Source organism: Lynx canadensis, chromosome B3, assembly GCF_007474595.2.
Source record: "Lynx canadensis isolate LIC74 chromosome B3, mLynCan4.pri.v2, whole genome shotgun sequence".
NCBI classification, from domain to species: Eukaryota; Metazoa; Chordata; class Mammalia; order Carnivora; family Felidae; genus Lynx; species Lynx canadensis.
The window spans coordinates 120644334-120670547 of NC_044308.2; the positions used below are offsets into that span (position 1 = coordinate 120644334).

Here is a 26214-nt window from a genome sequence, read left to right on the forward strand (position 1 = left end):
CCCTCCTTTCTACCTCAGATGAGAACCGCTGGTCTACATGAACCTTGGTTTTTTGTTTTTTTTTTTTTTAATGCCTTTACTTATAATTTATCCAAGTCAATACTGGAAACTTCATTTATTCCTTCAGTAAAGAAATATTTGTTGAACGCTTATTAGGTGCCAGGCACTGGAGACACAGCAGTAGTCCAAGCCTGTGCTTTCTTGCAATTACCTTCCAGTGGAGAGAGATGTACAACAAACTTCAATATATGTAATATTTCAGAAGACGGGGTAGTTGGTCACAGGAGTCCTTTCTGCTAAGGTGACATTTGTACCAAGTCTTGAAAGACGCAAGGGAATGAGCCACATGACAGAAAGCACCGAGAGCAAGAGGCAAAGCCATTGGAGGGCCTGCATTTGATCTAACCTTTCTATCTGCTGATCTAACCAAGCTGCTTGTGTTTCAGAGGGTCCACAGAAGGGCAGCTGAATGGACTCCAGAGCAGCCTTAACTCTGCAGCCTTTGTGCCCATCACCAGCTCCACAGGTTAGTGGACACCCCAGCTCTTCCGCGGCCGGGACGACAGGGAGGGTGCTGGGCTGGGCATATTCTGTCTTCTGCCTCCGAAGAAACCTGCAGTTCAAAGAACGAGGAAGCATCCAGGCTTTTGAAGCATTGGCAAGTGGGCACTTTAGGATGGAATGGTTTTCCAGAACTAGTTCAGGGTAGATGACATTCCTTGGTCTGGGAGAATGCTATCACATTTGCAGCATTTAGGCTGGTATTTGACCCGTGTTTCACTGTTCATATCGTATTCCCACCGGTAGTGTCTCTCCCTAACTCTTCAGGACAATGGAGCTCTGGTCTTCGATCATAGTCCCTGTCATGCTAATGTAATGGCCTATTGATCTATTGCCAGGTGTTTACTGAGGTCTTTTTAAAACCTCTTGTGTAGGTATCCACATCTAAGTCAGGCAACATTGGTCCAGGCATAGTTTTCTGTGAGTACTAACTCGTAAGAATATACTGATAAGTAATCAGAAAACTAAAAGAAAATCACTTGGATTCAGTTCAACAAATACTTATTATTGAATACCTACTGTGGAGAGAATGAGATGTCAGCTGAGGGACATAAAGGGTGGACCAGGCCATCCCTCCTGTCAGGGAACTTACAGACTTAGGAAAAGAGGAGAGTCAGCAGGGAGCGGCGCTGCAGGGTGGGTAAGTGTCAGGTCCTGGGGATGCAGAGAATAACCATAGACGGTTGGCGGAACACCCGCCGTGCCCGGCACAGTTCTGAATGCCTCACATGTAACAACTCATTTGTCTACAAAACGGCATATAATAGGAACTGTGTTCCCTGTTTTACAGCTGAAGAAATAAAGGCACAGATTATGAAACATATCTAACATCTCACAGCTAGTAAATGGTGGGGCAGTATTTGAACCCGAGCGACCTGGCCCAGGCTCTTAAGGGATTAGAGAGGGCTTTCTGGAGGCAGAAACATCTAGGCGGAGGGTTGAACTTTGACATGTCTGCGGGGGGGGGGGGGGGGGGGGGTGCGCTGTGCGGGACTAAAGGAGTGCCAGGAAGAGGGAGCAATACTGCACAGTCGGGGGCAGGGTGAAAATGCCCCATGTTCTGGGAGCCCTCGTGTGTCACTGTGGCAGGGGACTAGGGCACGAGCAGGGAGCAGCAAGAGAGAGGTCACGGAGGTAGCAGGGCCGGTTTGCGAGCCGTGTAGGGAACTTGGTCCTGAGTGCAATAAGGAGCCGTCAGGGAGTCTAGAGCCAAGGGATGAGGGGTGTGCGTGTGACATAATACACCTTAACATGATGCCAGATCTCCAAGAAGCCTGGTTAGACTGTATCACAGGGAGAATTACGCACACCTCCGGCTTACTGTGGGGTTCAAGGAAGCCATATATAGAGAAAGGCTCTATAACCACACCCACATCAGGTAATAAGAGTATAAAGACTTTGTTCTCTGCTTAATATTTTAGAACTCGAATTCAAGAAATAGTTGATGGGTATCTACTTGCCCCTCCCCTCCCCCCAAAAAGAATGACTAGGATATGGTAGTTATTTTTAAGGAATGAACATTTCCCCCTGGAAGTGGCGCAGCCTGGGAAGTGGGCGGCTGGGAGAACTGTGCACTGTATGCACAGCTGAATATATCTGTCCACAAACTGCTGCAGCCAGAGAGGTTTGCAAAGCATAGGAGATCCAGGAAACCTGCCTACTGCTATTTGCAGGTCTAACTAACGCATTAAGTACAAAACTGAACGCTCTGCATAGACTCTGGCCAGGGAAGTTGGAAATTTGAGGGGCCAGGTGGGTCATCCTCTCAGCATCTCGCTTATGAATTAATATTTATTGACTGCTGAAGTTATGTGTTAGAGATTTTGTAACCATTGTAATGAACGCAGCGTCAGCCTAAAACCGCAGAACAAAGAGAAAAGTTGTATATTAGTTATACAAAGGTTGTATACTGTATATTGTATAATAGAATCCCTGGATTCTAGTATCTCCCTTTTCCCTCTGCTTCTACCTTAAGACGAGTGCATTATTTTTTTTCACCTTGTTTAGGTAGCCAGCTGTTCACTGCTTTTATCTCCATTGACTCTGGACCTCTAAAGTGCCTTGAATTTCTTTCTAGTCTGTGATTTTCCTGGTGTTCCCGATCCTCAGTTAAAGAAACACTGATGAACTTGGTACACGAGTCTCAGGCATTTTCCACACTTCCCAATAAACATTTTGCCTTAGCGGTATAATAGTAACTAACCCTGTTAGAGTTATTTACACAGCTCGTAAGTAACTACCTGGCACTTGAGTGTTTCAGCTACAAATCATGCGTTTTTCTGTATGACACATAGATTTAAAGGTGTTATTCTAGGGGTTCAGAAGGGTGTCCTATAAAAAGGTTAGGTAGCTATTAGAGACATTTTTCTTTAAACCCAGAAGAAGGGAGAGTAGCCCCTGTAATAAGTCAGTTATATGGCTCTCAGAGATAGGAAGTTTGTGCCTCTACAGGAATCGCTACGCTGACTTTGAAAGGTATTTAGCCCCTGTCTGGTCCAGTTAACTCAGTTGGTTAAACATGGTATTATTGAGTCCACGAATATAGCAAAAGTCTGTTTCCTGGCCCCTTGACTCTTCTGCAAGTCTAGCCAACCAGGCCTTAAAGCTGTGTGACTTTGTTCCTTGGGCGCCTGACTGAGATACTGGTTCATCCCAGGGCTCTGTTGAAAAACAACTCAGAATCCTTCCCCACTGATGGTGACCTAGTGACAGTCTTTTAAGTGTGGATGTTAAATGAGGTAGTGGACATGAAAGCTGCTAGCAGAAGGTCTGGAATGCTCCATGAATGTGACTTTTTCCTTGACTTCCCTACCTCAGGCTATATATTCTGAGTTTGCTATGGGAGGCAAGATGTAGAGTCAGCAAATTTGGAAATTTGAGAAGGAAGCTAGAGCGAGGGCCTTTGGCTCAAAGCCAAAGCCATTGGCCTTCGTTCTTTATAACCATGGCGTTCTGGAGTTTAGAAGTGGTGATGGGGAACTAAAATAGCAGGGAGTACCAGATTAGATAACTGGCATTTCTCTCATGCGGACTTCATAGCGTAAACTACCGTTCTTGCAGGGTCTGAGGCCATACCAGCTGCCCTCATCCCTGGCCCTAGCTTCTGCCTACGCCTCTTCTGTCCTGGAGCCCGGCCTCTATCTGCCCCACGCCCCAGTTTGTTTGTTTTGTTTTGTTTTGTTTTGTTTTGTTTTGTTTTGTTTTGTTTAAAAAGCTCTTACTGGTCTGGAGTTGGTGGAAAGATTCTTTGAACACCAATGCTGGATTTCATTTACAAGAAGTGAGCAACAGTGTCCTTGTTAAATATTTGCTATTTGGGGCCTTGATAAAACATACATTTTAGCTTTATCCTCCTTGTTTGCATGGGGCTGGGGCAGCAGCCCATCAGTGTGCCTCTGCCCGCCCACCTCCCTGCCTCCCTGTAATACAAGACAAAGGAACTTACTTTAATAGAAAGTAAACCCAGCGGACCTTAAACTCTGAGGATCTAGAAGTCACTTTAACTTTCAAGTGAAATGATTTGCTGGGCAATTCTCAGCGGAATGACCTCCTTTTATTATCAGATTCTTATTCTTTTCACCAAGCGTTATCTAGTTGTTATAGATCCTGGATGGATCTGGAATATAAGAAGTTAATAGTGAAAATGCATAAAGCTCTTAAGATGCTTGCCCTAGTGTCTCACATCCTTTGTTACTCCCAAAACGTTCTTCTCTTCCCAGAGCCAGAGGGATAAGAATTTGGGTTTACGTACTCTTACGGTGTTAGAAAGCAAAGGGCACAGGTTTGGTGTTTGGCCGGAAATGGAGCATCAGCATCTGGGCAAACAGTGATCCCCTAAAGCCTAGTTTTGTTTTGTTTTGTTTTGTTTTCTTGAAATACACATAGGTGTTTTCTCCTTTCTTTATGTTCAATGTATTTCTCAGCCTTCTCTTTCCTTCTTTGGTTCCTTCTGTCGCCCGCCACCTAATGCTAGATACTAGGCGGTTTTCTGGGCCTGGTGTCCCTGGCTAGTCTTCTGTCTGGTTTTTGTCCTATCCTAAAACCTAGTTTTAGATTTGACCTCTTGTCCTTTCACCAAGATCAAATCAAGTGTTAAGTAGGGATTTTTTTTTTTTTTTTTTTTTTTTTTTTTTTTTTTTACATTTTTCAGGACCTTTGGAAGCTCCCCAGGTTATTTTCGCCAGATCCAAACCCTTGCCCACACAATCTGGAGCCCTTGCTACAGTTATAGGACAGAGAAAATCAAAGTCGGTGAAGTCAGGGCCAATTTAAGGTAACAGTAAGAATAAGAGCATATTTTTTTATTATAACTTGCTGACTTTATGCCACAGCAAGAGGCTTAATAGCTATCAAGAGAAGCAATAGTTTCTCAAAATGACAAGGAAATTGGCATTTTGTAAAACCAGAGCTCAGAAGGAGTCTCCAAACTGTGGGTCAAAGTTAAGCTACTCCTAGCTTGCTTCTGTAATAGCCTGCCAGTAGGTGGCGCTGTGGCAGTAAGAAATTTCCTCACTATTCTGGAGGGTTTTGTTTAAAACCATGGGGACATTGAGGCCAATCAAAGAAAGAAACTAAAGCTATAATTGAGTTATCACAGGTAAAGTGTAACAGAATACATTGGAGAGAATGATATTTGAAGTTCAAATCGCAATAGCCTCTAAAGAGAATGTTCTCAGTGATATTTATTATTTTAAAGAAGGCTTTTAGACTAGAGTTGTGTAGTTTGTGAACTGGATTTTCAAATAATGGGAGGCAGGAAGGAAGAAAATTAAAACAATAATTTTTGGGGGGTGAGGTTGAGTAATTAGGCTGTGTGTCTGAGTTAAGATCAGCATGTGCTATAACTGGCCACAAAACAAACCATAAATCCCAGCCTACCACCCATCCGTAGAAATCTGACATTGAAGGGATGGCCTGACTTGATCTTGTGAGGCTGTACCCACACTTCACCAGCGCTGCCCCACAGTATTTTGTTCCCAGCTGTGGCCTTCAAAACTTTCCAGAAAATTCTCTGAAACCACAAGGTTTTGATGATTCCTTTCCTCTTTGCTCTACCCTACACACTGAAGCATTAATGGCACACCTGCTATGAGCTTAATACCCTTCTTACCTCTGGGGGAATACTTACAAGCTTATTTGAGAAGCATTATTCATCAAAATACCCCAGGAGAGCAAAGGAGGGAGGAAAATTATTTACCCACCACAGGATTCATTTACATTGGATCAGAGAGCTTCAAATATCTTTCCCCAGCCCATCTAAACTCTTTCCAAAAAGGAATGAGAAGAGAGAAGGGAACACCAAATCCATGGCTTGGTCATCTACCAAAATGTACCAGAAAAACTGAAAACAACTCGAGTTCTATTGGTAATACTTGGCCAATGGGCCTTTAATGCTGATATCCAATGATGAACAACTAATGAAATATAGAAAACTAAAGCGAGAAGGTCAATATTTCCTTGAGGAGACTGGCAGCCAGGAGAATGAATGCGACATCAAGCTCCAAACTAAACCGATGGCCTGCCAAGAAGCACTAATGTCCCATCGGCTTCCAGGACTGTGAGACTTGGACCCTGCCGCCGTTGTAATATCACTTTCCTTGAACCTATTTCATTAGTATCCCTTACAGTCCACCCAGAACATTACATGGCAAAGTAGGATCATCAGCAGAGAAGCCTTGGGAAAGAGCCCATCTCTCAACACTTAAATCTCTTGCAAACAGCCCTGCTGAGCCTGAGCGGCACATAAGCTAGGGAGGGTGATGCTGTACTTTGTAGTTAGCTGAGGCGGTAAGACCTCATGCCAAGCGTGCATGGCCTCGACGCAGAGTGGGTCAGGGGGCCTCAGAAGACCAGGCTGCCATGGTGCAGCACGACCAGCTGGGAGGCTCCGGAGGCAGGCCCACCGGCCTGGCAGGTGGTAGGTGTCAGATGGCCATGGGCTGCCTCTCCCTAAATAGGAGAAGTACGTAGTTCACAAAGTGAGGAGGCAGAACCCCAGCATCCGTGTCCCATCACCCAGATGCTTGTTTTCTCCTTGCTGTGAATGCAGTAGAGGCACGATCACTGCTCCGGCCAGAGGTCCCTTAAACCACAGTCACAGACGAATGTTATCACGAGCTGTAATGATCCTAGAGCCTCTTCATATATGGGGTTCGGGAGGCAGGCAGGTTAGATGCGAGGATTGAAGTATGTTTGCATAGCATGTTATCTAAGACAGAAAACATCAGTTGTCCTGATCAAAGAACGAAGGAGCTGCACTAAAGCATGCTGGGGACTCAGACTTTCTAAGACCCCTACTATGCTGCCCCAGGCAAGGGTCGTATTTAAATAGATACATTATTTTGCGTCTTCTTAGATTCTGTATTGTCTGTTTGGCATCCCTTCATCACAGAGCCAGTTAACTATGTTTTCTGTATTCTCGATGCTTTGACATTTGGGGCCTCACCGAGCCAGAGAGAAACTGCCCCTCCCAGGGCTAGCTAATTCCTAGAGATCATAACAACTTGCCCACGAGTATGCCTTTCAAATGGAAGCGAACCAGTCCCAAGTTTATATCCCCAACCGCCTCCTTATCTAACTCTCACATGGAACACCCACATTTCCCTTGCCCCAGATTGCTCCAGGGCCAGGTACAACTAGAGAACACTGCTGGAGCCCGTAGCCCACCAGAATCCTTAAAACGAGCCAGCCTTAAGCTGTTTACCCTGCTCTGCCTTGCCTTTCCCAGGGAAACCCCAAGTAAGTTTATGGCCTCGGCTTTCTCCTCACTCCTGTCTTCTGTCTCCTGACCACACTGGTGTTTTCCTCTGTGACCCCGTGTGGCACGCAGTGACCTTCTCTCTGGGACGCCGAGTATAATCAGCTTGCCCCTGCCAAGCCTTGTTCTCATCTCCTCCAGAGCCACACTGACTTAACCATACCATACCCAACTTGTACACGCTTAGAACAAACATCAACAGAGTGAATGTCTTTACTGTGCAGTGCGAGGAGCCAGGAAAAAAAAAATCTCCATCAATTAGGTTTATACCACTAAGTTCTAAGCAACTGGTCACAGCACTCACTTCATTATAGGCTGTGTTGTATAAGTGGTGTTTTAACGGTGTGTGTGGTGCTAGCCTTAATCTAGCTGCAGCCACACATGAAGGATGTGGATCCCTCTCCACGGCAAAGTCGCCTGGCTGTCAGCCACTGAAATTTCATGCTTTCCTGTCCAGAGGCCTCTTCTTTTCATTTAGTAACTGTTTCTACATTCAGAAACAAAACCCAAGCATAGCAGAACAACCTGGTTGGAAGAGGGGGGAGGAAACAAGCTGGCTTTCAGTTGGGGGGGATGTAGGGGAACACTTCCAAGGTCCTCTAAGGGGGTTCATTTGCCTTAAAGAAAACCAGGGAACTCTATTCCTGAAATGGATTAAGAAGTGGACCACTAAGAAAGATAAGATCTGAAAATTGATATTGTCTCTTGCTGAGCTGGCAAACTGCCAAGAGAGGAGTGATGATTCTTCAATTGTTAACAATTACTACTTTGTTAGAAAGAGACAAGGAAAGCGCAGCGGCCCCCTTCTCAAATTACATTTATGTTACAGAAGCGCACACACCTCCTGGAAAAAATGCTTGGCACCCTGGATTGTGAGGCTTGTACCTACCACTGCCTCTTGCTGCAGATTCGTATTGTCCTGTGTAATATCCGTTCACTTTGGGTGGGAAAAGATCCTGTTTATTCTTGTATTCCTGAACTGGGCAGGTAACCAGCATAGCATTGCCTTACTTTGTAAGTTTTTATACTTATCGCTACAAGTTATCAATCTATACTCTGTGGTTATCCATCCCATGAACCCACACATCTTGCTGCTAATTTCAATGAAATGCTTGTTATAGGCACATACCTTTGCTTTACCATCCTTCTATCCCCAGGTCATAATTGCTCCTAAAAGTTCTAAAGAAAGAAATGGCATGCTAAGCCATGCCTGTCTTTGGAAACAGCAAGCTTTGTGCATGGAAATATTTACAACACTGCTCGCCTGATCTGTAGAGTGTACTGGGCCCCAAAGTGTGTGGGTGGGTAAGTGTAGGACGTGGAGAACGGTGACTTGATGTGCATTGCCCCGTTGGCATGATCGGTGCGGATATTTATGCTTTATTCCTTTAAATTATAAAGAGAAAGACTCGGATTCTCTTGTCCTCCGAATGAAGAGCATCGCTGGTAAAAGTGGAACAATAGCGTCTCCTACTTCTTTGTATTCTCCTCTTTGGAACACACAAGTATTTCCAGACAGGACTCTAACGTAGGTATCAGGAGCCCTCTTCCCTTAAAACCTAAATCCCGGCTAAGCGGTTACCTGATACCAGAGAGGAACTGCTTGAATGTGCGTAATGTCCCCTTAGCTACATCAAGGAAACAAAGCATGGGGGCGCCTGGGTGGCTCAGTCGGTTGGGCGTCCGACTTCACCTCAGGTCACGATCTCGCGGTCCGTGAGTTCGAGCCCCGCGTCGGGCTCTGGGCTGATGGCTCAGAGCCTGGAGCCTGTTTCCGATTCTGTGTCTCCCTCTTTCTCTGCCCCTCCCCCATTCATGCTCTGTCTCTCTCTGTCTCAAAAATAAATAAAAAATGTTAAAAAAAAATGTAAAAAAAAAAAAAAAGAAAACAAAGCATGTTTCCCCAGTACAAAATAAGGATGTAACTTGGGAAGCCAACCTGGCTGTAAGATGGCGAGATGAAGTAAAAAGGTCGGCTGCTTAGAAGTTGCTATTTTACTGTTATTTATGTGTTTGTGGTTATCAGGAAGAAGAATCACTGCGTTTTATATTCAACTGGACTGAAAAGTGACTGAGGGTTTTTTCCGCCTTCCATTCACTTCTCATTAAGACATGTTTGTTCATGAGACAAACCCAAATGAAGATGTTTTAGAATTTGACAAAAGTTTAGCTTTTTTGTTTTGTTTTTTTAATGAGTGAATTGTTTGTAGTTGATCAGACATTGGAACATGGAATCTTGACATCGCCGCTCGTTTTTAGAAATATGACCCTTGCAGGCCTTCGGTGTTTAGTCATCTTTTCTACTGTTCTCCAATGTAAATTGCCGTTGTGTGTATGTACATATCCTTATCCTCCTCTGTTTACGCAGAGAATTTGAGTCATCTGCAATAGCCTTTTGATTATCAAAGAGAGGCACCCTCAGTTTACCTCTTTAAGGAAAGTTACTGTACATAAGCATAAGGAACAAACAGTCTCAGGGGCTGGACCTCATTAAAACTTGCAACCTTGGGGCGTTTGGGTGGTTCAGTCAGTTAAGCATCCACCTTTGGCTCAGGTCATGATCTTATGGTCCCTGAGTTTGAGCCCCACTGAAAGCTCAGAGCCTGGAGCCTGCTTCGGATTCTGTGTCTCCCTCTCTCTCTGCCCCTCCCCTGCTTGCACTCTGTCTCTCCCTGTCTCTCAAAAATAAATAAACGTTAGGGGTGCCTGGGTGGCTCAGTCGGTTGAGCGTCCCACTTCAGCTTGGGTCATGATCTCGCAGTTCGTGGGTTCGAGCCCTGCGTCCGGCTCTGTGCTGATGGCTCAGAGCCTGGAGCCTGCTTCGGATTCTGTGTCTCCTTCTCTCTGCCCCTTCCCTGCTCATGCTCTGTCTCTCTCTGTCTCTCAAAAATGATAAACGTTAAAAAAAATTTTTTTTAATAAATAAATAAACGTTAAACAAAATTAAAAAAAAAAAACCTGCCACCTTATTTGGGACAATTAGCAGTTGTAGTGGCTAAACAGCAAATCTGTTAGTCCATCCCTGATACCAGGTCGTCTGCTGTCCCCTCGGTGGCTGGCCTCCACTGTTTTCCAGGTTAGCAACTCTGCCGTATTCGAGATTCCACCTCCCTCCGTGTGGTTGTTTCTCTCTCCACTTGTTACATCCACCTTTCAAAGGACAGAATTAGAATACTCTGCATTCCTTCATTCATTCCAAGACGTGCCCCTGGTGTGCAGAACTGAAGGTGGCAAATGCCCCCTTGCGGACAAATGCCAGCCCTCTGCTAGGATCGCATGACTGCGTGATACAAAGCGGCCAGCTTCGGCACTTCTGACCCCTGTCTTGAGGTGGCATTGTAGCTAGCAGGTACAACATACTTTTCATCCCTACCATAGAGCCTTAAAATAGAAAGCCACATGCAGTAAAATAACAAAACATAAAAGGAGGATCCAGGCCAAAAGTCAAGATATTTCCAATTTTTCAAATATAAGACGAAATAAAATTACTGTGATCAAGGTTAAATTTGGTTCTGAGTCTCTTAACCATCGAGACAAAAAGGGAAACAAGAAAAATCAGGGTATACAGTTCTCATTTTCAAAAAGGAAGCCATACTCTGGAGGAAAATGAAGCTTTTTCCTGGCTCTTATTCTCCAAGAAGTAGTTCATATGCTTTAGAGAGGGGACACCAAAAGAAGTAAGAGTGCCCTCCCAACACAGCAGTGTGCTTCAAGGGGCTACTTCTCGGCGTGAGCTACAGGAAGTCAACACACATCAGCGCAAGTCAACGAAAACCGTTTTGTGAGGGACAAGACTATTACAGTCCAAGTCTCTTTCTGGTCCGACAAAACCCAAGGGTAAGGCAGTGATTCTGTAGACGATTGGATGGATCGCATGTGGCTTAGACAATCCTAAGTGTAACTCCTCTCGGTTGATTGCTTGTAAGGGCTCGTCTTGCTCTTGGGCAGGGACCCAGACGCCTCATCTACACGTGAAGATGCGCGGATATGCTTTGGAAAGCAGGTGGCAGAGGAACCATCTCGTCAAAACTGCAGAGCTAAGCGGTTTTCTCACCCATCATATGGCACGTTCACTCTCTGTTCCTTTATTCACATCTAGTTTCCTCTGCCCAAGCACCATATGCCTCCTCTTGCCTGCTTCCCCCCAATGTGGCTAATTGCTATTTGTCCTTTCTCCTTTCCAACCCTCCCCCACTCCCACCCCCAGTATGAGCTAGATGGTATTTGACTGCACTGAGCACTGACTTGTATCTACTGTGACATTTATGACACTCTGGTGTCTTTCTGGATGACCTGACGGTTCCCCCACTAGGGCCGTAATTCTCTAGAGGGCAAGGAGGAGTTCTAATTTGATTCTGAAATTCTGGGACCTACCGCAGTGCCCAGCCCATAGAAGGGACTTACAAAATTCTGATTGAATAGATGAATGAGTGAATTTTCATATTTCTGCAAACACCTGTCCACATATACAAATCCTTCTTATCCTCTAAGTTTCCAGTTAAGGTTTGTCCAATAATCTGTATTCATATAATTAGATTCATCTTGCCATTTTTAAAATCCCTACAGCACTTACAATTTATATGACAAAGTTTGGCATTCCACTGTATTTTTGTCATCTTTTATCCTACTTACTTCTTGGGTAAATTGTCCCCAATAAGACTGTAACTTCCGTGAGGGCAGGATTACGTTCTGTATGTTTCTGGAATCCCTAGCAACATCCAAAATGCCTCATTACCTTGTAATACCAGCCCTAAAGAAAAGAATACATAAAACACATAAAATTTTTCTGAAACATAACCTATATCCCCCCTGTTCTGGTTTCAAGAAAATGCTTAACCTCAAGTTAAAATGCATTAACCTTAAATTTCATAAATAATGCATTTTGTTATTTTTTACTATTTTTTTAAAGTTTATTTTTATTTATTTTGAGAGAGAGATAGAGAGCAAGTGGGGGAGGGGCAGAGCGAGGGAAACAGAGTCGTCAGCAGGCTCTGTGCTGTCAGTGCAGAGCCCGATATGGGGCTCGAACCCGTGAACCACAAGATCCGGACACTCAACTGACTGAGCCACCCAGGCGCTCCTATAATGCATTTTTTTTTTTTTATTAAGCAATCTGAAAAATCAGAAGAACCTTCCTTATAATTTACCTACTGCAGTATTTCTAGCCTGTTTCTTGCAATATTGTAAAACTACTTCCTCTAAAACAGAGAAGGAGCCACCGCTGCCCTTCAGGTTACAACCTCTTACACATTCGTGACCATACTCTAAACCTACCTTGTAATTACGATGCAGAATTCAAATGTTAGACCACATCCAAGGATCTGATTCTAAGGGAGCAAAGGTTCCCGTAAAATGAGATTTAGTTTATTTGAAAAGCATCCTTCTTCAGCGTTTTTCCCTCTATATCAACTCATTGGAAGTCTTTGACCTCATAACACCGATCAGGTTTCGCTTTTGAGCACTAAACTGTCTTTTTTATTCCTTTCTGAATTCTCCATGCATTTTTTAGGCTTCTCTTAAATTATATAATACCTGAACTGGACAACACAGAGATCTTAGAGATCTGTCTAGTATTATGTGTAGTGTAAGATGTGTCATCGTGGTTCTGGAGTCATGTAATACGTTACTTATATTGTACAGTGTTCTCAAAAACAAAACAAGTTCTCTCAATCCTTGTCTCCTACTTTCCCTCCTTACTCTTGCTTCAAGTTCAGTGCCATAGTATGGTGTTTTCTAAAAACTGTAAAAATAGAAAGACGATACAATTCAGAAATTCCACTTCTGGATGTATACTCCAAAAGAACTGAAAGCAGGGCCTTGACTGGATATTTGTACACTCAGGTTCATAGCAGCATTATTCACAATAGCCTAAAGGTGGAAGCATCCCAAGTGTCCATCAGTGGATGAATGGATAAACAAAATGTGGTATGTGCCAACAATGGAATATTATTCAGCATTTAAAAAGGAAGGAAGTCCTGACACATGTGACATCATGGATGAACCTGGAAGATTTATGCTAACTACAAGAAGCCAATCACAGGAAGACTAATGTTGTATAATTTCCACTTATTGAGATAGCTAGAGCAATCAGATTCAGAGACAGAAAACAGAATGGTAGTTACTGGATGCTGGCCAGAGGGGAGAATGGGGAGTTTTTTTTAATGGGCACAGAGCTTCAGGTTTTTAAGATGAAAAAAGTTCTGCAGGTAGATGGCAGGGATGATTGCACAACGTGAATGTGCTTAATGCCACTGGATTATTCACTTAAAAATGGTCACGTGGATAATTTTTCCCCTATCCTCTGGCAACTGTGAATCTGTTCTCTGTATCTATGAGCGTGGCTTTTTGGTTTCCTTTTAGATTTCACATGTGAGATCATATGGTATATGCCTTTCCCTGTCTGACTTATTTTACTTAGCATGATGCCCTCAAGGTCCGTCCATGTTGAACCCAATGACAAGATCTCATTCTTTTTATGACTGAATAATATTCTAGTGTGTATATGTACCACATTTTCTTTATTCATTCATCCATCCACAGACACTTAGGTTGTTTCTACATTTTGGCTGTTGTAAATCATGCAATGAACATAGGGTGAACATGCAACGAGTTCGTGTTTTTGTTTTCTTTGGATAGATACCTAGAAGTGGAATTGCTGGATCGTATGAGAGTTATATTTTTAATATTTTGAGGAACCTCTCTAGTTTTACATAGTGGCTATACCAATTTACGTTCCCACCAACAGTGCAACACTTGTTACTTCTTGTCTTTTTGATTATAGCCATTCTTAACAGGTGTGAAGTGATACCACCTTGTGGTTTTGATTTGCATGTCCCTGGTGATTGGGGATGTTGAGCACCTTTACATATACCTGTTAGCATTTGTGTGTCTTCTTTGGAGGAACACCTATTCCATTCTTCTGCTATTTTTAATTGGATTGTTTGTTTTTACCACTGAGTTGTATGAGTTCTTTATATATTTTGGGTATTAACCCTCTATCAGATACAAGATTTGCAAATATTTTTGTCCCATTTGGGAGGTTGCCTTTTCATTTTGTTTTTTTCTTTACTGTAGAGAAGCTTTTTGGTTGGATGTAGTCCCACTTGTTTATTTTTGCTTTTGTCGGCTTTGCTTTTGGTGTCAAATCCAAAAAATCATCACCAAGACCCACATCAAAGAGCTTACCACCTATGTTTTCTTCTAGGAGTTTTATGGTTTTAGGTCTTACGTTCAAGTCTTTAATCTACTTTTTGGGTTAATTTTTGTGTATGGTATGAGATAGGGATCCAGTTTCATTCTTTTATATGTCACTGTCCAGTTTTCCTAACATCATTTATTGGAGACTGTCCTTTCCCCATTGTATATTCTTGGCTCCTTTGTCCTACACTAACTGACCACTTATGCATGGGTTTATTTCTGGGTTCTCTATTCTATTCTGTTGATCTATGTGTCTGTTTTTATGCCAGTGCCATATGCCATACTGTTTTGAGTACTATAGTTTTGTAATATAGCTTGAAATCAGAAAGCATAATGCCTCCAGCTTTGTTCTTTTTTGTCAAGATTGCTTTGATTCTTTGTGGTCTTTAGAATTGTTTGTTCCATTTCTGTGAAAAATGCCATTGGAATTTTGATAGGCATAGCATTGAATCTGCAGATTGCTTTGGGTGGTATGGACATTTTAACAAAAGCGGTTCTTCCAATCCATGAGCATGCAGTATTTTTCCATTTATTTATGTCTTCTTCAATTTCTTTCATCAGTGTCTCATAGGTATTCAGTGTAGTCTTTAACCTCCTTGATTAAATTATTCCTAGGTATTTTATTCTCTTTGATATAATTGTAAATGCAATTATTGTCTTTTTTTTTTAATTTGTTTTAATGTTTATTTTATTTTTGAGAGAGAGAGCACAAGAAGGGGAGGGGCAGAGAGAGAATGGTACAGAGGATCTGAAGCAGGCTCCGTGCTGACAGCAGAGGAGCCCGATGCAGGCTCAAACTCACGAACCTCAAGATCATGACCTGAGACAAAGTCAGGCGCTTAACCGATTGAGCCACCCAGGTGCCCCAAAATGCAATGATTTTCTTAATTTCTCTTTCTGATAGTTTGTTGTTAGTGTAAAGAAAAGTAACAGGTTTTTGTATATTGATTTTGTATTGTGAAACTTCATGGAATTCATTTATTGTAACAGTTTTTTTGGGTGGAGTCTTTAGGACTTTTTCTATATGAATGTCAGGTCGTCTACTAGTAGAGACCATTTTACTTCTTTTCTGATTTGGGTGCCTTTTATTTCTTTCTCTTGTGTATTGCTGTCACTAGGACTTCTAGTACTGTGTTGAATAAAAGTGGGGAGAGTTGGCATCCTTGTCTTGATCTTAGAGGACAAGCTGTCAGCTTTTTACTGCTGAGTGTGATGTTGGCTGTGGACTTGTCCTACATAGCCTGTATTGTGTTGAGGTGTGTTTCCTCTGTACCCACTTTGTTGAGAGTTTTTATCATAAATGTGTTTTGAAACTGTCAAATCTTTTATGCATCAATTGAAACGATCATATTTTTATCCTTCATTTTGTTGATGTGGGGTGTCACATTGATTTGTGGGTGTTGCAGCACCATTGCGTGGGTGGAATGAATCCCACCTGATCAGGTGGATGGTCCTTTTGCTGTGCTGCTGAGTTGAGTTTGCTACTATTTTGTTGAGAATTTTTGCACTTACATTCATCAGAGATATTATTGGCCTGCAGTTTTCTTTTCTTGGGGTATCCTCGTCTGGTTTTGGTATCAGGGTGATGTTGGCCTTGTACAGTGACTTTGGAAGTGTTCCCTCCTCTTCTACATTTTGGAAGAGTTTGAGAAAGATTGGTGTTAATTCTTTAAATGTTTGGTAGAATTCACCAGTGAAGCGGCCTGGTTTTGGACTTCTGTGTGTTGGAACGTTTTTGATTACTGATTCAATCCCATTTACGTTATGTGTACTTGACCACAATTTAACAAAGACTATAGATTATGTAATGCACCCAGTACAGTGTTTGGCACATGGTAGGTACTCAGTAAATGATAGTTCTTACTATTTGTCACAATTCAAAGCACATGGTGTCATTAGTTCCCGTTTTGATCCTTGAGGACATATTGTTAAATAACGTCAAAAGTTAGGTCCCCTAGAAAGCAAATGCTAAAACGGAGATTAGTGTACAGGAAGTTTATTCGGGAGTACTCCCGAGATTGATTCCTATAGAAGGGAAAGGAATGAAAGGAAACGGGACTGGACAGTGGGACAAGTTGGGCTGTGACTCAGTGACAAGGAAGGCCTCAGTTGGTGCCACAGAGAGTATAAAGCCAGCCTTTCAGGGTTGTGAATTGTGGTGAGGTAGCTAGGATATAGCTTTTACGCGTACTTTATGTTGACTCATCATTAGATATGGGCTGCCTGGGAAGAGGACATTCCCTTGAGAACTAAAACGCATGTTTCTGTGGCTCCTAGTCCATTTGGGCTTATCTCCAGTCCTCTGTATTAATGAGTAAAATTTCCATGTAGTCATTCGTATTGCTGAGGAAACAATCAGGAAATTTTCAGCTGGCTACGGTTGTGCTTTTCAGACCCTCAGTGTTGGAGCCCTAGTTATTTTCCTGTCCAGGCCAGCATGGACTGATGCTTTTGTAAAATACACTAAAAATAAATTACTAGAGAAACTAAATAAGGAAAGAGGACATCTAACACACAAGCTCATATTCATTATTATTAGATTCACCAGGCATAAAATTGCTGACCATTTTCTATAACAGGTTTTAACTGCCTACATTCAAATTCTAAATTTGTCTCATTGTAGACTAATAACAAAGAGTTCTCAGACTGTTACCAAATGACCAATCTGGGACTCCACTCTAAATAGTCCTGGGTTACAGGACTCTTACAAAACACTGCTGATGTCCTTCCCAGCTGACACTGGCCATATATATATCGGGTTAAGTGAATGTCGTGCTTCAGCCTCGAGACCTGATCTTTGCTGTTGTCGGGGAAGCCATCGTCCTCCTCAAATCTGGCCCGAATCCAGGAATACCGTGAGCATCACAGGTTCCAGATATAAATAGTCCTGAGGCCATTCCTTACTCCTGTTTTCATCTGCTTCCTCCTAGAGTCAATTACATAAATGAGAATAGAGATGGAGTTTTTTTATGAGGATCTAATGGATGAAAGGGACAAAGACCGTTTTCTTGTTTTGTTGGTCATCAGGCAGCTCTTATTCCTGGCACTAGGAAAACTGACTCATCTCTCAGCGTCATCCTCTCAGGACATTTAGTGTCAGGATAGGGAGATAAGAGAACAGGGAAAGGAGGTGTGCCAAGCAGAATATAACCTTCAGGAAAGAAGTACTAGTAAAAACAAGGGGGTCATGATATAGTTGAAGAGTCTATCAAGCTTTATCGTCTAATTCAGGGAGTGTGACCTAAGAGCTGTGGCCCATGGTCGTAGCTTTAGTTGATCTGTGAATCCCCTGAAATTGTTTATAGGATCAAGTGTGCTGCATCTGTGCCTTTTTTTGGAGAGGATGCTCAGAGTGACCCCAAAACTCATATTGACTTGACTCTCTAGTTTGTGCTTTTTTTTTTTTTTTTTGGTTTGTTTATTTATTGTGAGAGAGAGAGAGAGAGAAAGAGAATCCCAAGCAGGCTCTGTACTGCCAGTGCAGAGCCCGACATGGGACTCAAACTCACAAACCATGAGATCATGACCTGAGCCAAAATCAAGAGTCAGAGGCTTAACTGACTGAGTCACCTACACGCCCCTTAACTCTCTAGTTTGAAACATGGATTCTGTCTCCCTGTTTGCAAGGAGTCAAGCTCAAATCACCAAACAGTCTCATTTGGATCTACTGTACCAGCTTCTCAAAGCATCAGCCCTTGCCATCCTGGTCTTCGTCTCCATTCTCCACATCGCTGTGAACCGAGCTTTCCGAAATGCATACACACGACTTAAAACCCTTTAGAAAATCTGACCTTTACTCTGAAGATCAAGATAAAACTAGATAAAAGGCCTTACACGACCTGCCTACCTTTCATCCTGACCTCACACCACCTTCCCTCCGTGCTTCCTCCGCACTAAGCAGCCTGGCCTCTGAGCTTCCCCCATCCTGGGGTCCACTGAGCTTCTGCAGATGCTGTTCCACCCCTGATGCTCCCCTCCTGCCCTCAGGTGCATTTGCTCTCTCTGGCCTCTCTGACAGGATGTGTCCTCGTGTTCCAGAGACCTTTGCAGCGCTCCTTTGTGGTGTTTGTTACAGATCCTTGCAGGTTTCCAGCAGTGTCTGTCTGCCTCACTAGACCGCATCGGTGTTAACTCTCCTTCGTAACCCGGGGTGCAGCATAAAACCTGGTGTAGAGCAGGCCTGCCGCAAGTATTCATGGTTGAGGGAGTTAGCAGTTCTCTTCCTCACTTAGGGAAAATGAAGGTACAGAGACTAGGAAACAGCTTCAGTTCACGTAACTGACAGCCGGAGAAGCTGGGTTTAAACCCAAATGTGACTTCAAAGCCCTTGCCCTTCACTACTGTAACAACAGCAACAATGGTCCTTTTATCGAGCACTTGTTACATGCCAGGGGCTATGCTAAGCACTGTGGATCCGTCACATTTCATCTTCTTGAACCCTGCAAAAGAGGGTAGCTTTGTTATCTAGTTTGCATATGAGCAGACGAAGGCTGAGAGAAGTTAGGTACTTTGTCCAAGCCACGCAGTCAGTGGTGGAGCTGAATCCAAAACCAGGCCGCTCTATTGCCAGAACACGCTGCACTGCCTCATCGTGTCCAAATACTAGGTCCCTCGAGATGATTCCGTTTTCCCAGGTCCCTCTCCTAACGGAGCTAGGTGGCTGGTGGCCCCGCCCTCCGGCCTGAACCTCTCTCAAGTGTCCGGTGGTTATCTGCAGCCACCCAGCAGGGGGATCCCTGGTAGTGTGGGGGCTTATGCGGGTGAGGTGGGCTTGCCTTTAATCCAGCCTTTTAACAACATTCCCTGTTTGGATAGAGCCAGACCTGGGAAGGGGGAGGATAAGGACCAAGGTGGCTCCTGAGCCTCCACTCCCGCCGATGGGGAGGAGTGGGGAAGGTGCTCATCTTTTCGCACCTCGTGAAGCCCCACTGGGGGGCGACAGTTCTCGACGGGCAGAAGGAGCTTCAGGGAGGTCAGAGCAAGAAGCCTGGGACCTGGGCAGCAGAGGGCAGAGTGAGGGGCGTGGGGGGAGGGAAAGGGGGAGGGCAGGGGAACATTCCCTGCAGGTAACAGAAACTCAGAAATTCAATGGCTTACATCAGTAAAAGATTTCTTTTTCTTACCTGTCAAGAAGTTCAGAGACAGGAAGTCCACAGCTAGCACAGCTCTTCAGAGCCAGGCCCCTCTCTCTTCTGCTCGACCAACCCTAAAGCACTGACGTTTGTTTTTTTGGTCACAAGGTGGTTCTGTCCCCACTGGCGTTATGTCCACGTTCCAGGCAAGCAGCAGGGTTGGGAGGAAGGGCAAAAGACAGATGCCAGCTAAAACCACCCACTTTAAGAAAAGCTTCCTCGGAAGCCCTGCAGTTCCAACTGATGCATTGTTGGCCAGCCCTGGACCCCGTACAAGTCTGGAGAGGTGGTCTCTTGGCTGGGCACACTGCCCCGCCACACAGGGTGAGCTGCTCTTATCGAAGGAGAAGGGGAGAAGGGGTGTTGAGAAACATCCATCGGTTTCTTTCACAACGCATTTTCTTTCCATAGTCTCCTCCCCTGTGGGATGGAGCCCACCACCTTTCTGCGGCCCCTCTACACCAGCTTCTTGACCGTGCCAAGAAGAACGCCATTCCTTAACCCTAGAACGCCCCAGAGCTGGCTTCTTAGTACATGGGAGTCGAGCGTACCTGATACCTGGAGGTTTCAAGAACACAAGAGAGCCCCATATTCCTGGACAAGAGGTCATCCCGCAAGTGAGGAAAATGGAAAAAGTGAGCCATGGAGAGAAAAATGATTGTTTTGTAGCAGAATTATTACGTATACTCAAATTACGCAGGTTAACTGTATTGTAAGTTTAACTTCATTACAATACTAAATTCTTTTCATGTACGTTGCCTTCCTAAGCTCACAGTACGGCTGCTTCAAAAACTGAGGGAGGTTGGAGAGCCTGGGGGGCTCAGTTGGTTGAGCGTCCAACTCTTGATTTCAGCTCGGGTCACGATCCCAGAGTCGTGGGCCCCAGGTCAGGCTCTGCGCTGCCAGCGCAGCACCTGAAAAGCTGTGTCATTAGGCATTAGGGGAAGTCAAATGAGAACCACGGTGAGATGCCACACTCCACACCCACTAAATGGCTGCAATCAGAAGACAGCTGACAAGTGTAGGTGAGGGAACAGAGAGATTGGAACCCTCGTGCTTTGCTGACAGAATGTAAGAGGGTGCAACTGCTTTGGAAAAAGAGCCTGGCAATGTCTCAAACAGTTAAACATAGAGTTACCCTATGACCCAGCAAGTGACTCCTAAATGTATGTGTAGGAGAAATGAAAACACCGTCGACGTGAAAACTGTAGCCGGGACTCTGGATCTCAGGGTCATGAGTTCAAATCCCACTTGGAGCGCGGAGCCTACTTAAAAAAAAATAAAAAAATAAAAAAACCAAAAAACTGCACACGAACATTCGTAGGAGCATTCCCCAACAGCCAAAATGCGGAAACAACCTAAATGTCTATCGGGTAATGAATGGATAAACAAAATGAGATGTATCCATACAATGAATACTATTCAGCCATCAAAAAGAACAAAGTACTGATACAGGCTACAGCATGGTTAAACCTTGAAAATATAGAGCCAGCCACAGAAGACCACATACTGAATGGTTCTATTTATGTGACGGGCCCAGAATAGGCAAACCCATAGAGACAGAAAGTAGATCAGTGGTTGCCTGGGGCTCGGTGGGCAGAGGGGGCTGGGGGGTGGCTGCCGATAGGCATAGGGTTTCTTTTGGGGGTAATGAAAATGTTCTAAAATTAGATTGTGGTGATGGTTTCACTAAAGACCACTGAGCTGTTTACTTTAAGCGGGTGAATGTTACTCGTATGTGAAATAGATCTCAGATCTTAAAAAAGTTAATAGTCGATACCTAAAAAGTAAAGAACAAAACAAAAAGCCTTCGGTGTAAGCAGCCAGATCGTATTTACTTCTTAGATAGCCAGATTTTTAAGAAGTACTTATTTATTGCCTCCAGTTCACTAATTAGACAAATAATTGCCCCCTTTGTGCTGGGTGTGACATATGCCCGTGCCCAGCTTTGCCCCGGGGTTTTTTACGGTCCCAAGTAAGGTGGTGTGCCTGGGTGACAACAGCTGTCCCTGGGCCTGGCCTCTCTTGCTTTTTTTCCCCGTTTGGAAAGGTGTCAGGCTCCAGAGTATTTCTGTTGCTTTAGTCAGCACGGAGCAAGGAGGACCTTAACTATAGCTGCAGAGCCTTAAGCTTCACCTCGTGCTCCAAATCCAAAACAGAGCAGCTGGGAATGGGGCTCGCCATGCCACCAATTGCTTCTCTCCCATTGTTAATCCCCCTGATTCTGCCGTCCACAGGCCCTCCTCCCCTCACACTGTCACGTTGCCCGCTTGTGATACGACTGAACAAGTGGTTTGGCTTTGAAAGGTGATTCTTAAGAGACACCTCAAGTGACCCAGTCCCTGGCATGCCAGGACGCTCTTGATGTTCATTGCCATGGGGCACCACAGCTCTCCGGCTAAGTACACTTGCCAGTCAAGCCTGCCCTGAAAAGAAGGTACCCGCTACTGACTCCCCCTGAGATCCTGGCGTAGCTGGCTGGGTCCTCGGGGAGAGCGACGTTTCATTGCTAGGTGCAGACAGCGAGAAACCTCCGGTGCTCTTTGGTTCTTACAGAAGAGCTCACGGTCTGGTGTTTGGGTTAGTGAATCACTTGAAAGTATGGCACAGCTGGCTTCGTGATAATTATGTATATTGTACGCTCTATTTTTGCTTTGCTCCCTCATTGCATGGTCAAGATGTTACAGCTTATTTAAAATTTCATTCGTCTCTTTCCCAAACCCTGGATATTATGCCCCTTCAAAAGCGAGTCACTTTTCAGTCTGTATGTGCTTTTTTCATAGAGCCCTAGAAATCAACTCATTCTAACTTCTCCCTCTTCCCAAACTGAAGAATTCTTCAGTGTACTAAAGTGTTCGTTCCGTTTACAAAAGGTTACTTCCTAATGGCATGTGGACAGAGAAATCCAACTGAAAATTGGGGGCGGGTAACAGCACGTGGTAGCATGTGAGTTACTGTCACGCGTGCCTCTCTGGTCACCATTCCTCGTGTTCTTGGTGCTTGCAGAGGGTAAGGAAAGCCTCTTCTTCCTCCTGGGCTCTCCCCCCTCTTGCTGTGGGAAGGGGACTAACAGGAAATAGAATCTGCCCCGGTCATGGGATTTTTGAAAGAAACAAAGCACGATCTGATGAGGAGCAGGTTAATCCTGCTATTTCATTTCCCTTTCGGAGAGGGTGGGGGCAGGATTGTGATATGAAGTATTTGGTTTCACATCTGTTCCAGGAATTATCCTCGGCATAAGTCCATTTTTCTTTTAAGCATCCTAAAGCATCCCAGGGAGTTCCTCCTCCCGTGTGCCCTTCCCACCCCCACAGTCAATTCCATGGCCACAGAGCAGCTGACAGACTCCCAAAGAGATCATCTTGTCACTGTTGCAGCAGGAACCTCTCAGTCCCGAGGTCTGAATTTCCGTGGGTCAGTACTGTATCAGTTTTGTGTCTGTTCTCCAAGAAGGGCTCGGGTGGAATGAAAAGGAAGTTAGCAGTATCATGGAAAGAGGCCCGATTTAAACAGCAGAGGAACTGAGTCTCCTCTCAGCTTTGCTGCTGTTCATATGAACTTGGGTAAGTCACCAACCTCCCTGGGGTTAAGGCCCTCATCTGTAAAAGCACAGCAGTGTTCTCCAGAATGCGCCCTGCAAAACGCAAGCCTTCGTCATCAAATAAACTTGAGAAATGCCACTTATGCTATGCCACTTCTTTAAGGAGCTGTAATGCAGATTTGTACATTAAAGCCTCTGAGGTGTCCCTCAATAGAGAAACTTGTTTTTCACCCAGCATTTCTCAAACTTCTCTGACACGAACTCTTCTTCCCGTAATGCTGAGTAACATCTTGATGCTCTGAGAAATGAAGTAGAAATCTATAATCTGTCACATTCATGTTTACCAACCTCAGTTGAAAATAACTTTTCAACTTTCCTAAATCTCATTCATGGGGAAACGAAAAACAAATTTCATATGTGTGGTAAGCTGACTTCTAGTTTTAAAAATTGAGCTTAAGAACCAAAGCAGTTATTCAGACCACCCCAGGCTTGTGACTAAAGTTTTGAAAAAGTTTTGTGGAACTTCTGTTTTCCACTTCCACCTGTCCGATGGTTAGCATTTGCTTATGGCCATTGGGGGTGAGGTAGGAATTTCCTACAAATGATTAATTATGCTCAGCACACGATTAGGTTCTCATAAGGAATAACTAAATAAACCACAAGCTCCCTAACCTTAATTCAGAGAATAAGCAGATATGCAAAGAAAAATACAATTCCGCATGTTAAAGTGAGGCACAAAGAATGATTACAGGGGCGCCTGGGTGGCTCGGTCGGTTAGGCGTCTGACTTCGGCTCAAGTCATGATCTCACGGTCCGTGAGTTCGAGCCCCGCGTCGGGCTCTGTGCTGACAGCTCAGAGCCCGGAGCCTGTTTCCGATTCTGTGTCTCCCTCTCTCTCTGCCCCTCCCCTGTTCATGCTCTGTCTCTCTCTGTCTCAAAAACAAATAAACGTTAAAAAAAAAAATTAAGGGGCGCCTGGGTGGCGCAGTCAGTTAAGCGTCCGACTTCAGCCAGGTCACGATCTCGCGGTCCGTGAGTTCGAGCCCCGCGTCGGGCTCTGGGCTGATGGCTCGGAGCCTGCAGCCTGTTTCCGATTCTGTGTCTCCCTCTCTCTCTGCCCCTCCCCCGTTCATGCTCTGTCTCTCTCTGTCCCAAAAATAAATAAACGTTGAAAAAAAAAATTAAAAAATTAAAAAATTAAAAAAAAAAAAAAGAATGATTACAAATTTATATTTTGAGAAATGTTAGTATATATTATTAGATGTCTACTGAGAAGATGCAGAGACAACGTGGAATTCAAGGCAGTAATGCAAGTAAAACATGAAACAGTAAATTCAAGAAACAACCGGATCAGAGGTCAAATGGGAGATACGTGAGAGAAAAAAAATGTGAAAATAGGATCAGGCAAAGAAATACTTTTAGGACCTTGACAAAGTGGCAGTTCCTGGTGGAAATATTAAGGCTGAAATTAAATTCTGACCAAGATCAATTTTAGCCAGACAATCCTAATGTCAGTAAAAAGTATGGCTAATAATTCATCTTGTAAGGAATAGGGCGCTTGGGTGGCTTACTTAGTCAGCTAAGCATCTGACTCTTGATTTCTGCTCAGGTCATGACCTCGCGGTTCGTGAGATCCAGCCCTGTGTGGGGTGCTGTGCTGACAGTGTGGAGCCTGCTTGGGATTCTCTCTGTCCCTCTCTCTGCTCCTGCCCCACTAGCACAACACGCACTGTCTCTCCCTCAAAATAAATAAACATTTTTTTAAAATACATCTTATAAGGGATAAGTAAGGATGGTTTACTTAATCACTTGGTTTAGAGTGATTTAATCCACATATTTAAAAATTTTTTATGGTTATCTATGTATTTGGCAGGGGGAGGGGCAGAGCGGAGAGACAGAATCCCAAGCAGTCTCCGCACCATCAGTGCAGAGCCTGATGCGGGGCTCGGACTCAAGAACTGGGAGATCGTGACCTGAGCCAAGATCAAGAGTTGGACACTTAAGGGGCACCTGGGTACCTCCGTTGGTTGAGTGTCCAACTTTGGCTCAGGTCATGATCTCGCAGTTTGTGAGTTCGAGCCCCACATCAAGCTCACTACTGTCAGCCTGTCAGCACAGAGCCCTCTTCAGACCCTCTCTCCCCCTCTCTCCCCACTTGAGCTCTCTCTCTCTCGAAAAAAAAAAGAGTTGGATGCTTAACCAACTGAGCCACCCAGGCACCCCATCCACGTATTTAAAGTGTCGGTCTTTAATAGAAATGAGTGTTTGGTAATGTTGGCTCTTTCCTTTCTCACCTCTATGGCAACCACTTCGTAATCTCTCTTCTAAAGCTCTTCATCCTTTGCTTCCTTGTGAATTTTCATTCTCTGGAATCCTGTCTTTGGTACTGTCCCACAGTTTCAGCTGACCTCTGTATTTGACCTGTACTAATTCCAGACCTGTACCTTCAGCCAGGGCTGTCACATGTGGCTTCCCAGATTGGTTGTGCACCACACAATTCTGGGGGTGCTATAGACACCAAACACGTATGCAGCAGCCCTTCCCCAGCCCAGACTCCTCTCTGGATCTGTAGGTTTCAGCCACCTTTAGACATCTCTCTCGAATACCTTCCAGTCATCTCAAACCCAGCACATCCCAAACTCAACTCTTCATCCTCTCAGACACACCCCCACTGCGGTCCCTCCCTATTCACCTTCATCAGAGGTGAAGCCAGAAATCTAAGAATCTTTCTAGCTGGTCTCCTCACCTCACATGGCTAACTGGTTCTCAATCATTATATTTTTCCCGTTAGACCTCTCAGATCTTATGTCCGGTCTCACTCATTGCCACTGCCTTAATTCAGACACGTGGCACTTTTGTTTGAATGGCTACGGTGTTTTCCATGTGGACCTCTTCACCATCAGTCCCATCCTGTGCTTACGCTCCACGCTGCTCTTTACGTGATCTGTAAAAACAGTTATGATGCTTCCCCACTAAAAAGTCTCCGCAAGACCCCTTCGAAGTGCAGTGGGTCACCAAAGCCCTGC

At 44.3% G+C, this 26214-nt stretch overlaps 1 protein-coding gene across 14 annotated transcripts in view; it reads left to right on the forward strand.

Moving 5' to 3' along the window:
* Nucleotides 1-26214, forward strand: part of TTLL5 (tubulin tyrosine ligase like 5) — a 310515-nt gene that overhangs the window by 237264 nt on the left and 47037 nt on the right. For 6 of the 14 annotated variants that reach the window (XM_032593416.1, XM_032593424.1, XM_032593419.1 and 3 more), the window contains 2 exons: nucleotides 447-526; nucleotides 4712-5012. The exons of 1 other annotated variant lie outside the window; for it this stretch is intronic. In XM_032593416.1, the coding sequence (XP_032449307.1) occupies nucleotides 447-526; nucleotides 4712-4833 (202 nt within the window). In that variant the 3' untranslated portion in view covers nucleotides 4834-5012. Of the gene's footprint in view, nucleotides 1-446; nucleotides 527-4711; nucleotides 5014-20058; nucleotides 20912-26214 lie in introns of those variants that run through there. 7 more of the 14 variants (XR_004343713.1, XM_030319609.2, XM_030319611.1 and 4 more) reach the window with 4 other exon arrangements.